The sequence below is a fragment of the Oryctolagus cuniculus genome, chromosome X (assembly GCF_964237555.1).
Source record: "Oryctolagus cuniculus chromosome X, mOryCun1.1, whole genome shotgun sequence".
Taxonomy (NCBI): domain Eukaryota; kingdom Metazoa; phylum Chordata; class Mammalia; order Lagomorpha; family Leporidae; genus Oryctolagus; species Oryctolagus cuniculus.
The window spans coordinates 57,526,256-57,545,370 of NC_091453.1; the positions used below are offsets into that span (position 1 = coordinate 57,526,256).

The 19,115-nt window shown below is 36.2% G+C and overlaps 1 protein-coding gene across 6 annotated transcripts in view; it reads right to left on the reverse strand.

Annotated features, from left to right (window-relative positions):
- The window catches only part of PCDH11X (protocadherin 11 X-linked), a 754,441-nt gene that overhangs the window by 122,920 nt on the left and 612,406 nt on the right, over positions 1 to 19,115 (reverse strand). For 4 of the 6 annotated variants that reach the window (XM_070066783.1, XM_051827411.2, XM_051827409.2 and 1 more), the window contains one exon: positions 12,919 to 12,942. The exons of the other annotated variants lie outside the window; for them this stretch is intronic. In XM_070066783.1, the coding sequence (XP_069922884.1) occupies positions 12,919 to 12,942 (24 nt within the window). The remainder of the gene's footprint in view (positions 1 to 12,918; positions 12,943 to 19,115) is intronic. 6 annotated transcript variants of the gene reach the window in all.

A 19,115-nucleotide genomic window follows, 5' to 3' on the forward strand; every position in this document is an offset into this window, starting at 1 on the left:
TGCTGGAAACCCCATTTAGGATTTATTTTTATATTTATCTATATGCTATCCCAAAGCAAGCTCATAATATATGAAATCTTCTTACATAGTATCTCATTGAACATTATGCTAAAAATATAATTTTGGGAACCAGTGCTGTGCTATAGTGAGTAAAGCCACCACCTGCGATGCTGGCATTCCTTATGGGCATGGGTACATGTCCCGGCAGTTCCACTTTAGATCCAGCTCCTTGCTGGTGTGCCTGGAAAAGCAGCAGGGGATGGCCCAAGTTGTTGGGCCACTGAAACCCATGTGGAAGATCTGGATGAAGTTTCTGGCTTTTGGCTTTGAGTTGGCCCAGATCTGGCTGTTGTGGCTATTTAGGGAGTGAACCAGTGGATGGAAGATCTCTCTCTGTCACTCTCTTCTTCTCTCTCTGTAACTCTGCCTTTCAAATAAAATAAAAAAGTTTTTTTTAAAAAAAGAGGAAGAAGACAGGTCAAGAGACCTGTAAGAGAGAAGGAAGGGAGTGAAAAGGCAGGAGTGTGCAAAGATTCCCAGAAACTATACACACAAGGCACATTAGCACTGAGTGAACAATCAGGCCACATCTACCAATACAAGCCTAGTTGATCAAGTATTGTTTGAAGAAATCTTCTAATCACTATTTAGAAATAGCCTCTTGAGAAAAGCAGCTGTTTCTGTTGATGCTTTAAAATTCAAACAATGAATAAACTGTTGTGACTGCTCACTGAAAGTTAAAAATTATCATTAACTACAATAAAAATGAAGAGAATAAATATTACTTAATGCAATATTTTTTACAAGGACAATATATCAAGGACAATATTTAAATTAATAACAACAGAATTACTTTAGAACTGAAACTTTTGGTTAAACTAGCCGAAAAAACAATAGTTTTCATAGTGTCACAATAAGAACTAATCTAGTAATTAAATTAAGCTACATATTTTTATTAGAGTTATTCTAGAATAGCTTTGCACTAATTATAATGATATTTGAAAAGAAATATTAAAGTAAGGCATAGTCCTTTGGTTGATATTCAGTTATATCTTCTTATAAATTATATGGTCCCAGGTTCATTGTCAGTTCATTCATTTATTACAATTTTCTTGGAACTATATTTTGGAATGATTGTCTGTTTCCAAATATTTTGCCAACTGTTTCAACACCATTTGTCTAATAGTGCATAACTTTATCTCTGGTTCTTATTATTTCTAAATCATGTTTAATATTCACATATGCATTAACATACTATTTTACTGCATTGATTTATCATTTTCTACACAGATATGATACGTGTTTCATTGTTAAATCTTTACATAGTCTGAATTCCACTGTTAAAAATCTTTTTTTTTTTTGACAGGCAGAGTGGACAGTGAGAGAGAGAGACAGAGAGAAAGGTCTTCCTTTTGCCGTTGGTTCACCCTCCAATGACCGCCACGGCCGGCGCGCTGCGGCCGGCACACCGCGCTAATCCGATGGCAGGAGCCAGGTACTTATCCTGGTCTCCCATGGGGTGCAGGGCCCAAGCACTTGGGCCATCCTCCACTGACCTCCCTGGCCACAGCAGAGAGCTGTCCTGGAAGAGGGGCAACTGGGACAGAATCCGGAGCCCCGACCAGGACTAGAACCTGGTGTGCCGGCGCCGCAAGGTGGAGGATTAGCCTAGTGAGCCATGGCCCTAAAAATCTTTTTTAATTTTGTTACTTTTTGTAATACTATTATTATTAATATTTTAAATACATTAGAATAAGCTCAAGGCTCAAGATATTAGATTTGGAAAACATTTAACACAAGTTCTGCAAAGTTACCCATTCCTTCCCTCTTTTTGTCTACACTATTATTATACTTGGAATACAGCATCAAATACTGACTGCAAAGAAAACATAACTTTTGTTAATATAATTTGTAGCTAGTGACCAGATCTGGGCAATTTGTTAATATAAATTTTGTTAATTAATTGTGTAAATTCAAACTTTGTAAAGCATCCAACAACTGCTTTTTCCAAGCTGCAAACTGTTAAGATATATTTTCTAAATTTCACTTGGATGTAAATAATAACTAAATACTGTTTGGGGCCAGCGCTGTGGCACAGTGGTTAACGCCCTGGCCTGAAGCGCCAGCATCCCATATGGGCACCGGTTCTAGTTCCGGCTGCTCCTCTTCTGATCCAGCTCTCTGCCATGGCCGGGGAATGCAGTAGAAGATGGCCCAAATCCTTGGGCCCCTGCACCCACGTGGGAGACCCAGAAGAAGCTCCTGGCACCTGGCTTTGGAATGGCGCAGCTCAGATCCAATTGGGGAGTGAACCATCAGATGGAAGACCTCTCTCTCTCTGCTCTCTTCTCTCTGTGTAACTCTGACTTTCAAATAAATAAATAAATCTTTTTTAAAAAATACTGTCTTCCACATCTTTTCCAATCAGCAATGATATATTTGGATTTGATTGATTTTATGGTTGTATTGATTGAGTTACTTAAATGTTACCCTATTAATTGTGCATTGCATCTCATTATTTTGAAGGCATTTTCTGTTTCCAGTTTGGTGATGTTTTGGACCAAAGGTACATATTTTCAAGTGAGGAAAAAAAATATTTTTTCTCTGACACATAGCACTATTCACAAACATTGTCAGTAAGTCTACAAAACATATCCTGTAGTCCCAGCCACCATGGATAACACCTGTAGACATTTAATTTAAATATTTCAGATTTGTTACGGGCTCTAATTTAATTTTATTCAGAATTAGCATTCTTAACATTCACATTTTCATGTCAAACTACATTAATAATCTATTCAAATTAAAGCATATTTTATATAAACTGGAGGAAAAAAAATTTCCAGCTTTCTGGTTCCAATACTGGGAACAATAAATCTGGACTATTAAAAAAATACTACATGATACCTAAAATAATCCATGCTTGTGTAGCCTTCAGATTAACTAGTGCCAGTCAGTGTTCTCGGAGGGCTCACTTCTCTTGAAAACTACACAAGAATTTCAAGGAAAGCAAAGAATTATGGTTCCTATATATGACACAAAGTGGGCAACTGAAAGTGTTGACTTTGATCTATATAGCTCTTTGCTGCTTCACATTCAACATTTTTTTTTCCGTACCATCACTCACAGCAGTAAAACTCAACCAAAGCACTTTTCACCAATCGCTTCTGTTCTTTGAACTTTGGCAAATCTGGGCAAAAATGTTCCCAGATGAGCAAGCATAAATTCAAGGTTTCCAAGAGTTTGTTTTTCTTCAAGGTGTAATATCAAACTGATGGACTCCAAGACCAAACTGACTAGTTAATCTTTAGCCTTTGAAAAAAATCTAAAGCTAATATACTGGTCACTAGCTACACATAGCTGTTCTGGTACTTGAAATACAGCTATTCGGAATTGAGATATGCTGTATGTATAAAATAATACAAGATTTCAGGACTCAGTATGAAAAAGAAGGTAAAATATTTCATTTGTTACTTTTATATTGATTACATGTTGGAATGGTAATATTTTGGACATACTTTGTTAAGTAGATGTATTAGTAAATTTAATTTCACTTGTTTCTCTCTATTTTTTAAAAATATGGCTGGGGCCAGCTCTGTGGCATAGTGGACTGGGCCTCTACCTATGTGCTGGCATCTCATATGGGCCCTGGTTTGTGTGCCAGCTGCTCCTCGTCTGATCCAGCTTTAGGCTATGGCTTGAGAAAGCAGTGGAAAATGGCCCAAGTGCTTGGGCCCCTGCATCCATGTGAGAGACCTGGAAGAAGCTCCTGACTCCTGACTTTAGATCGGCCCACCTCTGACCATTGTGGCCATTTGGGGAGTGAACCAGCAGATGAAGACCTCTGGTTCTGTCTCTTCCTCTAAAATAAAATTAAATAAAATCTTTGAAAAAAAAATGGCCACCAGATGTTTCAAACTACATACGTGGCTTCCATTATATTTCTATTTGACTCTGATGATCAAAATCAATGATAATGCATCACTTGAAATTCAAGATTCCTGGTCTATAGTCTCAGATGAACAATTTACCTAATGAAAATATAGCCTTTTCAATGATCAGTTTTTGCATATATTCTAGCAAACAAAATTACCCATTTGTAAACTTTGTAAACTGTATTTCTGTCAAAATGTTCTGCCTCACAGTAAATCCAGATAAGAAGCCAAAAGTGATTAATTTCATGATTATTGTCAGAACAGAAAGAAAAATACTTCTGCAATACTGAATCATCATTCAGGATCCATTTCATATGGCAAGATAGATAATAGTACCCAGAGAATGAAGATTAAAATTAAGTACAGTATGGACATTTGATATAGCAGTGTGTGATGCTGGCATCCCATACTGAGGTGTCTGGGTTTGAGACCCAGCTCTGTTCTTGATTCCAGCTTCGTACTAAAGAGCACCCTGGGAGACAGCAGATTTAGTAGTTTCAGTAGTTGGATCTCTGCACCCACATGGGAGACTTAGAATGGGTTTCAGATTCTTGGCTTCAGGCTGGCCCAGTCCTAGCCTTTGCAGGCATTTGGGAAGTGAACCAGCAAGTAGGCAATTTCTCTCTCTCTTTCAAAGAAATTTTTAAAAAACCAATTAATTCTTTAAAAAAACTAAAAATAACAATAAATGATAATAAATGATAAAAAATAACAATGATGAGGTGGGTATTTGGTGTAGTGCTTAAGATGCCACTGGGGAAGCTTGTATCCCACATCAGAAGGCCTGTGTTTGCATGTCAGCTCAACTTCTAATTCCAGCTTCCTGTTAATGTGCACGCTGGAAAGGAGTAGATGGCTCGGGTGTTTAGTGGCATGCCACTTGCATGAGAGACCTGCACTGAGTTCTTGGCTTTGGCCTGGTCCAGCCCTGGTTGTTGCGGGCATTTGAGGAGTTAATCAGTAGATGGGAATTCCTCTCTCTCTCTCTCTCTCTCTCTCTTTCCCTCCACCTCTCTAGTGTGTGTTGTGGCACAGCAGGTAGGGCACCTACTTGGAATATTCACATCCCATATGGAAATGGCAGTTGAAGCCTGGCTTCTGGCTTCAGCCTAATCTACTTCCAGCTGTTGCGGGCATTTGGGGAGTGAATAGCATATGAAAGACCCACCTATCTTTCTAGCTCTCCTTTCAAATAAATAAATAAACCATTTTTAAAATAAAGTAAAATAAAATACATTTTTATTTTTTATTATTTTTATGGGTATGAAATTTTCCTTTTTTTTCTTTTTTTTAAACTTTTATTTAATGAAGATAAATTTCCAAAGTACAGCTTATGGGTTACAATGGCTTCCCCCCCCCATAACGTCCCTCCCACCCGCAACCCTCCCCTTTCCCGCTCCCTCTCCCCTTCCACTCACATCAAGATTCATTTTCAAATCTCTTTATATACAGAAGATCAGTTTAGCATACATTAAGTAAAGATTTCAACAGTTTGCTCCCACACAGAAACATAGAGTGAAAAATACTGTTTGAGTACTAGTTATAGCATTAAATCACAATGTACAGCACACTAAGGACAGAGATCCTACATGAGGAGTAAGTGCACAGTGACTCCTGTTGTTGACTTAACAAATTGACACTCTTGTTTATGGCATCAGTAATCACCCTAGGCTCTTGTCATGAGCTGCCAAGGCTATGGAAGCCCCCTGAGTTCACTGACTCTGATCATGGTCAAAGTGGAAGTTCTCTCCTCCCTTCAGAGAAAGGTACCTCCTTCTTTGATGACCCGTTCTTTCCACTGGGATCTCACTCGCGGAGATCTTTCATTTAGGTTTTTTTTTTTTTTTTTTCCCCAGAGTGTCTTGGCTTTTCATGCCTGAAATATTCTCATGGGCTTTTCAGCTGGATCCACATGCCATAAGGGCTGATTCTGAGGCCAGAGTGCTGTTTAGGACATCTGCCATTCTATGGGTCTGCTGTGTATCTCACTTCCCATGTTGGATCATTCTCTCCCTTTTTTATTCTATCAGCTAGTATTTGCAGACACTATTCTTGTTTATGTGATCCCTTTGGTTCTTAGTCCTATCATTATGATCAATTGTGAACAGAAATTGATCACTGGGACTAGTGAGATGGCATTGGTACATGCCACATATTTTTTTATTTATTTTTATTTTTATTTTTTATTTTTTTTTTCAGTCAGAGTGGACAGTGAGAGAGACAGAGAGAAAGATCTTCCTTTGCTGTTGGTTCACCCTCCAATGGCCTCCTCAGCCTGCGTGCTGTGGCCGGCGCACCGCGCTGATCCAAAGGCAGGAGCCAGGTTTTTCTCCTGGTCTCCCATGGGGTGCAGGGCCCAAGGACTTGGGCCATCCTCCACTGCACTCCCTGGCCACAGCAGAGAGCTGGCCTGGAAGAGGGGCAACCGGGACAGAATCTGGCGCCCCGACCAGGACTAGAACCCGGTGTGCCGGCGCTGCAAGGTGGAGGATTAGCCTAGTGAGCCGCGGCGCCGGCCTAAGATACATTTTTTTTTTTTTTTGACAGGCAGAGTGGACAGTGAGAGAGAGAGACAGAGAGAAAGGTCTTCCTTTGCCATTGGTTCACTCTCCAATGGCTGCCGCGGCCGGCGCGCTGCGGCCGGCGCACCGCGCTGATCCGATGGCAGGAGCCAGGAGCCAGGTGCTTTTCCTGGTCTCCCATGGGGTGCAGGGCCCAAGCACCTGGGCCATCCTTTTAAAAAGTAAAGTATGAAGTGAGAGTTGGATCGATGAGTAAGCACTGAATCAATCATTTTCCAGTTACATTAAATGGCAGATATTCTTGAAAAACAAATTTTTTTCTTAAAGGTTTACTTATTTATTTGAAAGGCAGAATGACAGAGGGAGAAGGGGACACACACACACACACACACACATGCTCAAGCGGACACGCGCGCACACACACACAGATTTTCCATCTGCTGGTTCACTGCCCTAATGGTCCAAACAGACAGGGCTGGGCCAGGTTGGAACCAAGAGTATGGAACTCCATCCTGGTCTCCCATGCAGGTGGCAGGCGCTCAAGCTCTTGGGTCATCTTCTGCTGCTTCCCCAGGTACATTAGCAGGGAACTGGATTGGAAGTAGAGCAGGCGGGACATAATCTGATACTCATGGGATGCCAGAGTCCCAGGCAACGGCTTATCCCACTGCACCACAAAGCTGGCCTTGAAAACAAATTTCTATACAACTTCATCATGAATACAGGTAATAGGATTATGTTTTCAGAAAGAGGAAAATGTTTTTAAAGGGTAAACAACTATAGACAATAAATACAAATATGTCTTGATATTTTTTTCGTTTATTTGAATTCCTTAAATTTAAGGCAGCATTGCTCTAAGTCATGAAGGATGCACTTTAAAAACTGGGAGAGGAATATATTCTGAACTATATTCTGTCAGTTGTATATGTAAGGAGAAAATTATTAGATTTAATAATGATTTATTCAGAATATTTTTATAAACCTTTTAAAATGCTAGTGTCTTTTTTCTTTTTTTTTTTTGAAAAATTCATTTGTTGGGGCTGACACTGTGGCATACAGGGTAAAGCCTCTGCCGGCAGTGCTGGCATGCCATATGGGCTCCAGTTCGAGTCCTGGCTGCTCCACTTCCAATCCAGCTCTGTGCTATGGCATGGGAAAGCAGCAGCAGATGGCCCAAATCCTTGGGCCCCTGCACCCATGTTGGAGCCCAGAAGAAGCTCCTGAAACAGCAGATGGAAGACTTCTTTCTCCTTGCCTTTCTGTAAATCTTTCATGTAAGTAAATAGATCTTTTCTTTTTTTTTTTTTAATTTAAAGATTGGAGCAGCTGGAACTCGAACCAGAGCCTAAATGGGATGACGACACTGCAGGCAGCTGCTTTACCCACTGTGCCACAGCTCTGGCCCCTATTCAGAATATTTTTAATGGTACTGAATTATAAGTAAACAAAATTGAAAATGTTTGCAACAGTGAAAAATACAGCATAATGAGCCTCTATATATGTGTGTGTATATATATATATACACAAATATATTTAAAAATCCTTTCAAAACATTAGCAAGATACTCAGTATTCACACTTTTTTGTTTTATAATATATAATTTAATGCAACTAACATTAGTTGCACAGTGTGATTATATCTCCACAATCTTGAGTCTTCCTTTATGACTAGTTAATTGAGTAGTCATAAATGACTAGTTAATTATTCTGGACACATTTATTCACTCCATATTTATTGAATGTTTAACAGATACAAACAGGTATGAGAAATGATCTTCATTTTACCTTTCTGTCTTGAATGTACACAAATAAATAATTTGAAATCATGTAAAATACAACATGTCAAGTGGAAATATAATCCATGCAATTGACTCTTACAGCTAGCTAGCACTTCAGCTGGATACTCAAGGAATCTTTCCTAGATTTGGCCACGAAAGGTGTGTGGGATTTAAATGGGACGGAAAAAACAAGATTGAAATATAATGACCAGCACAGGTAAATTCTTCTTAAAACATTTTGAAAATTATTTGAAGGAGGGAGGGAGGGTAGAAGGGGGGAGAGAGAGAGAGAAAGAGAGAGAAAGAGAGAGAAAGAGAGAGAGAGAGAGAGAGACTGACTGGTTTACTACTTAAATACCCACAACAGCTGGGACTTGACCAGGAGCAGGGAACATGATTCAGGTCTCCAGTGCGGGTGGCAGGAACTTAGTTAAGTGAGTCGTTACTGTCTTCCAGGGTCTGCATTACTGTGAAGCTAGAGTCAGGGGCCTGAGCTGAGAATCCAACACAGGTACTCAACTACGGGATGCAGGGATCTTAACAGCTAGGTTAAATTCCTGCTCCCAGCACAGTAGCTTCCTATACTTAAAAAAGTGTTTAGTTTATTCATGAGTCAGCAAATAGGCTATATTTTTAAAAATTAATCTGCTTTATTGTACTTGATATTGATATAAGTATTGGACACTCATATTTTTAAATTAAAAAAATAAGTTTTTGTTAGTTGAATATTCATATTATTAATACAAAATTTGATGTATTAGTAATAAGAATACCATATAACTAGTACAAAAATTTTATATGAAGGTATATACATTATAACAAATTATAAGTATTATTTCTTGTTGTGAAAAGTTGTTTATATTCAATAATAATACTAATATTTTTCTCACATAGATGATATATTTTGATATGCCATACAGTTGTGCTTGATATTTATAAGGCAAAAAAGTCCAGGTTTTTATGTGATATTTAAACACAAAACCAATGCAATATTTTATTTTTTTCTCATGTCGATTTCAAGACAATATAAAAGGAAAGTTGTATATATTAAAATTATGTTTTATGAAATGAAGATTACCATTCGTATTAGCTATAGTAGAAATAAGTATTTTGAATTTCCACAATGTTTATGACTCATTTAAACTCACAAGTCATGTTTTGCTAATAAGAAGGTGATTGTCATTTAGCAATGCCCTTTAATTCATTTACATACAATTAAAAAGTTTAAAGAATTCATTTGCTCTTCAAAGATTTTATACTGCTTAAAATCTATGCCAAAAGTTTTTATCAGAATGACAACACTGTAGTACCACAACCATTTACTAACTTTAATAACTCTTCATTAACTCCAAAATGATACTAATTATTCTCTTCTTGTCTACTTTTTATGATAAATAATAAAAATTTCCTTCTTTTGTCTTATTATAAATACCACATTAGGAAACAATACAAATTTTTTCGAGCTCCATGTGTCAATGTACAATATATAATGAATATGGCAAAATTAACTTGTCATATATTATCTGAAGAAGACAATTTTAGAACTTAAAATATCCAAATTCTAATGCTTCATAAGACTTAATTCCTTTCACAAATATTTTTCTGTGACATTTTAAAGTCTACTATTAGTAATCTAAAACAAAACCAATGAAACCTCATGTTGATTTAGTCCTTTCATATGAGAATTTAGGGAAACATTAAATTATCCTGAAAGGATTAATATTATGGCTTGTGCCATAAATTTGTTACTTGAAACTATACACACACATTTTTCATTAACTCCTGTCTATGGAAAAATGCCCTATGAATGATGTTAATTTTCTCATTAATTGACATTTGAAAATCTCCTGCATAAAGATGAACTATATTTTATTGTCACAAACTCTTATTAAATAAGCAGCCAGATAAAGATAGATTTGTATGAGAGAAAAATCCATTTTCCCACACTCTTCTAGATCCTTCCACCTCAACCTAACTTTCCCTCACATGCTTGTCCCTTGTCATAGTTATCTCTGACTCAGATCCAGCATTTCAAGCCCAAAGTAATAAACTCTTAAACTACCCTTGACCCTTGAGTACTAACAAGAAGTATCAAAAATTTGTTCAAGAACAGATATTTGATGGTTAACTGAAGACCAAAAGGGTAAAGGTTGTCCCATAAAACACGATAAAGATATATCAGAAATCACCTTGGATAACTGCAGCACTGCTGTAGACAACAAACTGACCCATGACTGCAGGTAGGCAAACCAGTTGACAGTCTACTGCCTACAGATCCTAGACCGCAATGCCAACAGAAAATGTAAAAGATACAGCTGAAACTCTTGCTCTTGAAATATGTGGGGGAAAAGTGCAGTTGCAAACAAATACAATGGAAAGTATTAATTTGTCAATGTTTACAAATACGTATTTCCCTCAAGAGGAGGTACAAAAAATTTGCCCTGAATGGGTTGACAAATATCTTTCTACAATTTCTTCTTGGGGAAAAGTAAGGCATCTCCAGAAGTAGAAATGATTGTCTTACTACTAAGTGCTTGTCTGCATGCATGTAATTTGCAATGAGGAGAAATGCATACACATTTTGGAAAACAAGCCAATATCATTCCTGGAAATCAGTCAACCTTCAGCAGAAAAACGGAATGAAAGAAATGATACTAGTTTCATAAGTTCATGACTAGGGTCACAAAGGGCTTTTTCTTCATGTATAGTAACATTTAATTCTATGAAGTATGCCTAAGAAATTGTACTAAGTGAGGTAAATATTAGCAACTATACTCAAATGAGCTGATAATGACAAGATACATAAAACATAATATGAAAACTGTAATAAAATATAATAATAAAAAACAATGATTTTGTAGAGTAACTTGAAATTAGAGCCCAACTGCATTACAAATATATTAAATAAATAATATTTAATAAGAGCAAAATTTAAAGTATGAGTTTAATTGCAATTATAATTAGTCAATGATATACCAATGAAGATTTAAAGATCTGGAGTAATGGTAATGTCTTACAGAAGTATAGTGCTTAAGGGATTATCAGATGAATTTTTTAATTTAACTTTTTTCTTTTCTACAGTTTCCACCTCTTAAAATATGGGAACAATAAAATAACCTACACATAGAAGTGGAAGAAATATTAAAAATATTTGAGACTTAGTCACCAGGAACATTGGCTAGAACACAATACACATTCAAATGCTAGCTATTTTAGGGATTTTTATTATTATATTACATCATCATGCTTCAAAGACATACAATTATTGCAATTTTCTAAATTGGGAAAATAAAGCTTCTGTGAGTTTAAAAGACTTGGCTAAGTACATACATCTAGTAAGATGTAGGATTGCCATCAGAACTCCTAACTCACTTTTGAATAATCTTTCCACTATACTTCTTAGTAGTTATGAATAAAACACCTTTGTACAACACACACAAACAAGTCCCCATGACTATTAAATAATTGTAGTTCCTGAATACTGTCAGGGGATACCTAAAGACCAGTGAGAAGGAGAGACACAAAATAAAAAGTTTATTTAACGTATCCATTTAAACCTGAATAACCCATTTAAACCTTGACTACTCAGAGTTTTAAGGGTAATCCAATATTTGCCTTAAAATTTCACTATTTAATTGATAGCCAAAAAATTATCATGGAATTTAGTATTGATCATACAATATCACAAAAGAATTGCTACATTTCTATCTAAAGATTCCAAAGCAAGATTTAAAACACCAAAAAAAAAAAAATAGAGCTTGCTCTTAGTATGTCAATTAAAGATTAAAGGTGAGATTCCTTTTACACAACAATTTAGATTTATGATTGTTTTCAGGAAGATTTATTCTTTAAGTGCTATTTTATTTGATCGAAACACCAATGCATTATAAATTACAGTTTAAATTAAAACTGTATAAGCAGAAATAAATTATTTTAAATAGCAATGGAACATTATGACAGACATATCCCCAAATATGAAGTGGACAATAAAGAAATGTTTGTATGTACACAATGAATGCAAATATATTTGAAATGTTTCACATATTTTGTAACACTTTAAAATTTTATCAGAACAATAAAATTATAGATATTTTAACTGATTGCTTAAACTCCATGTTTCAAGAAATGTGCTTTCTGTCAACCTTAACTTAGTATAGAATCACATACAATTTATACATTAAAATTTGGCAAAGAAAATTCATCTTGCATATTATTTACAAGTTCACAAGGAATGTAAACTTAGATTATTTTGTTAGGCATGCATATACAAGTTACAGATAAAATGAATAAAAATACAGAAATTAGAATTATATTTTAAATGCCTCCTCAGACAAAATGCTTATACTGTCAGTGGAAAAACTGAATATTAAATCCATAGGTAATTTGAAAGCAATGACTACATGTCAAATAAATAACTTTAGGGTCATATTACTTTTGCTTTCTAAAGTTGGATGACTCATAATTTGGAAAAAGCATCCGGGTATACAACATATCTAACTAACTGAATATCCTTCCTAGAAATCAGTTTATTTTAAACATATTAAAAATGTGTTTGAAGCAAACAGTTGAAATTGTGTTGTTTCATGAGAAGAGAAAAAAAAAATAGTTCTTAAACACAAGCCAGTAATTCATTTTAAAATGAAACATGCACCATGGGTATGGTATGGATTGTTTTCCACTGTACCTTTCTTTAGTCCAGGAATGAAAGCTAAAAAGAGATTTTAATAAAGTTAAACACAATAAATACTACATTTTAGCAGATTACATTAGCATAACTGAGTAAATATAAACTGTAAGATATTTTCAACCTCCTTTTACAGAGAATGTGATGAATGAGATAGCTAAGGACCGATAGTCCATGATAGTCCCTTATAATATGTTTTTCTAGAATTTGACCAAGCCTATACAATATGCTGGCATCTTAGAAAGTAATGATTTGTCCTTTTCCAAAAGCAAGGTGCTTTTACACATTTTTAAAAAGGACTAAACGTTTTGCAAGAATCCAATAGATTTTCTAGCTTTATTTTCTGTGATGACAATGTGCATTGAAGTGCCAGTGTCTCTCATGGAACCTCTTACTGAAAATGTAGTATGAGGAAAAACATTGTTTTTCACTTAATAGTTTGCTCTACCTCCAAATACTGATGTGGAAAATAGCTGTGGGGAGATCAAAAGTCAATACACACTGGCATGAGAATGCCCAACAGAATTTTCTTATCGTGGTTTAAAAAACAATTTCTAAAATATAACTATTTTCATATTTTTCACACAATTAGAATAATATGGTGAATTAAAGATATTATTCTCTAGATAAATTCAGAGCTTGCATTATTTCAAAATATTGTGAGATCATGCTTGGTCTGAAAAATTAGCAAAGCCTATTTTTAAACAAAGTAATAATGCTTGCAAAAACTTAGATTTGTAATGATCTGAAGTTTATTCATAATGTTAAGGCCAACAGTATAATCAATTTCCTACTCACTTATACATTTTGGGACATATTGAATAATATTTATATAAGTAAAAAGGCTTAAAAAACATTCTGAACTTGTCTAAAATCAATTTTGGGTAAAAGTAGATCATAAAACTGAAGATATGTGAAATGCTAAGAGAGAAGTAATAGATCAGAGATAGAAAAAAAAGGTGTAAGTAACATTATTACTCATATAGATTAGTGAGAGAGCACTGTGCAATATTTCTGTCATTGTCATATACACAGAACATTTATTTTTCACCATAAGGTGTTTCATTTATAAGAAATGTAATTTCATGGTAATACAACCTGAAGTACAGAAGAGAGAGAGAGAGAGAGAGAGAGAGAGAGAAAGCAGTGCTTTCACAGGACACTTCAGGTAGAACTGATTGTCTAAATAGATTTCTGCAACTCCCCAACCCCAAAATAATAGCTCTAATCAATGATAAGAATCACACACACCACACACACACACACACACACACACAAAATTCTAATTTATCAGTGGAATAAACAATTAACTCTTAGAATTTTTAACTGTAGGGTTTTCGAATATACCAGAGGAAAAAAAAAAGAAGGACTGCCTTAGGCAGAGAACATAAAGTACTTGCTTTTCATTTTTAAGACTGCAATTTCACTGTGGGCTACACCTTAGTGATCAAAATCCTTTCTAATCTGGTAGCTGAAAAGGTCAGAAAAAAAGGACTGTGATGGCTCTAAACTTGTTTCAAAGGGTACGGAGGTACAAATAAAAGAAGCAAAACAAGTGGCATGACAACAATAACAAAGAAAACAAACACATTTTAAAAACCTATTTGAGACCTTTAGTTCCTAAGCTGAAAAGTGAAAATTGGTTTCTAAGCTATCCAATTCAAATTTTAATCAATTTTCCTTAAAACTCAGGACAGTAAGCAGATTCTGCATACAACTTTCAAGACTGACTCTGAAGAAACACTTGAATTTATCACATGATACACCGTCAAAACAAGAAACCTTTTCCCCTATATAGGTAAATATGTATATTATTACATGCTAGCACAGCAATTAATAGATACATTTATTATAATTATTTGAATTTCCTTCTGCATGACATCAAACCCATCTCCAAAGGTATCTTTAAATTTCAGAGTGCTTTTTAATTAAGATGTAAAGTTTGCAAGTTTACAAGTAACATTATTTAAAAGATTTATTTTATTTATTTGAAAGGCAGAGTTATAAAGAAGATGGAGGGAGGGAGAGAGGGAATAGTCTATGTGCTGTTTCATTCCCCAAAGAGCCACAATAGTAAGGGTTCAACCAGGCTGAAACCAGGAGCCTAGAACTCCATTCAGGTTTTCCACGTGAGTGGAGGGCTATCTTCTGCTGCTTTCCCAGGTGTGTTATCAGGGAGCTGGAGAAGAAGTGGAGCAGCCAGGACTCAAACTGGCACACATTTGGGATGCCAGCACTGCAGGTGGTAGCTTAATATCCTCAGCCACAATGCCAGCACCAACATTTCTTCTTTTATCGAATTATTTATGTGAGAGGCAGAGTGAGAGAAAGAGGCAGCTTCCATCCATTGGTTCACTCCTGAAATACCCTCACTGGCTTGGGCTCGGACTGGGATTGTACTAGGCTGAAACTGGGAATGGAACTCAGGTACTTGGATGTGGGCTGCCAGCATCTTAACCACTAGACATTTAGCAGATTTCATATAAATGACATTTTTAAAAGATCCATAGTGCTCAATATTTTTGCACAGTGAAGACAAGCACAATCCTTATCCTTTGAAATACTACAGTGTATGTGAATCATATGACTAAAATAAAATTTTGCATTAATCCAACCAGAACCAGATGTTATAAGTGACTACTTGATTATATAATGTAAAATATGATAAGAATGTAGAAGATGTATATATCTAAATATCAATTTTGTTTTTAGCAAGGAAATTCTTTTCAAGTTATTAAATATTCTATAATTAAATGTGTTACTAAATTTAATAAGGTATTATTTTACTTTGAAAAATATGACAATAATATAAAAATTAATGTTTACATAAATAGTGTTTGCTTATTTAAGTATAATTTAATTTTAAAAGTATTTTCTCAAAATGTACCAAATAAATAATCTTAGCTGATAAATTAAAACAGGGATAGGCATTTGGTGAAGCAGTTAACATGCCACTGTGCTTGGAATGCCCATATCACATATTAGAGTACCTGGGTATGAGTCCTGGCTCTGTTTCTGATTCTGGCTTCCTGCTAATGTGCACCTGGGAGGCAGCAGATGATGGCTGAAGTACTTGGGTCCCTGCCACCCACGTGGGAGCCCTAGACTGAATTCCTGGCTCCTGGCTTTAGCCTGTTCCAGGTGACTGTGGGCATATGAGTTAGAGAACCAGTCTGCCTGTCTTTCTATCTCTGTTTCTCTGCCTTCCAAATAATAATTTAAAAAAAAGCAAAATAGAAATAACTGGGCATTTGTACTGGAAAATTATGTGAACACTTTCTAAAGATTTGTTTTATTTATTTGGAAGGCAGAGCTACAGAGAGAGAGAGGGAGTGTGTATCTTCCATCTGCTGATTCACTCCCCAAATGGCTGCAATGACCAAAGTGGGACAAGGCCAAAGCCAGAATTCAGGAGCTTCTGCCAGCTCTCCCATGCTGGTTCAGGGGCCGATCCTTGGACCACCCTCTGCTGCATTTCCAGGAACATTACCAAGGACCTAGATCAGAAGTGGAGCAGCCAGGATGGAAACCATACCCATATGGAAATACCAGCTCTGCAGGCGGTGGCTTAACTTACTATGCCACAATGGTGACCCCAAGTGAACATTTTTTAAAGTGAAAACCAGCTTCTATTGAAGTCACATATTGCTAAAATTTATCATGAGAACAAAATTTAAACATCTTATATTTTCCTATACTCACATATTGCAGTATTTCCTTCATAACCCTTATACAAACATTTAAGTGCTTGATATGCACTAGAAATATATGGCTAAATGTGACACTGAATTCCTGATAAATAGATAATGCTAAAATAGTTTAAAAGTTAAAAGGCTCATCACAAAATGAATGATATTGGCCTAATGTTTGCTGATGAAGTATCATGTATCAATCTATAAATGCTTTTATGTGAATAAAATAATAACAGCTGCAGTGTTTTGTCATGTGTTATTTTTAAAGTCATTCAAGACAGTTACTTTAAGGAAGCCAATTTTTAAATAAGGATCATCATTTCTTGGGGAAAGAATTAAAATTGCTTCTAAAGACACTTGTTTGGAAAACTCAGGTATCTTTGCCACTACAGTCAAGTGATAGATAATATTTGAAATAAATATTTGTGACTACATATTTGCATATGTCTCCTCCTTAACTCAATACATTACACTTTTTATTATATATTCTTATATGAAGAAAAATCTGAGCAATCAAGATTCAATTCATCTGAAACCCAACACATATTCTATGTTATTAAGGCCTAACTTTTGAGAACAATTTTCTTCATTTATTTTCTTATCTCAAGCTGCACAAGAATATGTAGTGAAGGTCATCAAATATGGCAGAATCAGTATAAAAACTAAAAACAATACACTTGAAATGTATAATGCCAAATTAATAGACCAATGCCTCGTTTTCTTTGAGTAATGCTAATTTTATAACATTCTACAAGATGTGCCAAAAAAAAACCCACAATTCTTCTTGATGTATAATTCAAATCACCCCAGTGTATCTCCTGTTGATTGCAAAACTAATAAGCTGTGGCACTATTATACTTATGCAGATTGCATGGATTCTGAACCACAAAAACAGTGTCGTTCAAATCAAATTTTCTGTTCAAATTGTGTGAAAGGTTAAGGTTTCAAACAAAAAAGCTGCAAGGTGATTAATACAATTAGCGTTTATTTTTTTAAAGATTTATTTATTCATTTGAAAGAGTTACACAGAGAGAGAAGGAGAGGCAGAGGGAGAGAGTGAGAAAGGTCTTCCATCCATTGGTTCACTCCCCAGTTGGCCACAATGGCCGGAGCTACGCTGATCTGAAGCCAGGTGCCAGGAGCTTCCTCCAGTCATCCCAAGCGGGTGCAGGGGCCCAAAGACTAGGGCAGTCTTCTACTGCTTTCCCAGGCAGTACTTCAGAAGTGGAGCGGCTGGGATTTGAACTGGCACCCATATGGGATGCCTGCACCGCAGGCGGCAGCTACACCACAGCACTGGCCCCAGTGAGCATTTATTTACAGTGAAAGGTTGCAAATATAAAATAAATTCTTCTTTGGGGCCAGTGCCGTGGCTCACTTGGTTAATCCTCTGCCTTCGGCGCCAGCATCCCATATGGGCACCGGGTTCTAGTCCTGATTGTTCTTCTTCCAGGCCAGCTCTCTGCTGTGGCCCAGGAAGGCAGTGGAGGATGGCCCAAGTGCTTGGGCCCTGGACCCACATGGGAGACCAGGAGGAAGCACCTGGCTCTTGGCTTCGGATCTGTGTAGTTCCGACCGTGGAGGCCACTTTGGGGGTGAACCAGAGGAAGGAATACCTTTCTATGTCTCTCTGTCTAACTCTGTCAAATAAAAATAAATAAAATAAAATAAATTCTTCATTTCTGTATATTGAATTTTTCATCTATATCCTTCTGTGACCTGACTGTCCATAAAAGTTACTATTAGATCAAAGCAACACTCATTTTGAATTTTAGAACAACTAAAGACATAGTTTGTTACACAAGTAACTAAAACCATAAAGATTAAAGCATTTTCACTAAACATGTAATTATCATTTTCTATATTAGCAGAACTTTAGTTGACCAAACTCATGCTGTAATATAATATCAAGTGGCTCTTTTTCCTTCAGAGCCTAGTGGTGTACATTTTCAATTCCTGAAATTAACTTATTTTCCCAATTCATCACAAAATGTTTCTAGTCCACAAGTTATTGGATATATTTTCTGCTTTTTATTCAGAGGAAATATTTGGGGCCACAATAATGGATAGCATTTCAAAAGGTTTTTTTTTTGTTGTTGTTGTTGACAGTATTCATGTACTTCAAAAGTATACACATACATTATAAATTTTATCTATAATAAAATAAGTGCACACTTCAGGGACTTTGACATCATCTGATCAGCACGCTCAGTACACATATGAAAAAAATGAAGCCAAGAGAAATGAAATGGTTCATCTAAGACACACACACCTTGCTAGAGAAAAAGGTAAGAATAGAATTCACTCTGTCTCAGGCTGTCACTGCAGCGAGGCAAGATAAGCCTCCGCCTGCAGTGCTGGCATCCCATGCAGGCGCTGGTTCTAGTCCCGGCTGCTCCTCTTCCAATCTAGCTTTCTGCTATGGCCTGCAAAAACAGTAGAAGATGGCCCAAGTCCTTGGGCCCCCTGCACCCGCGCGGGAGACTCAAATGAAGCTTCTGGCTC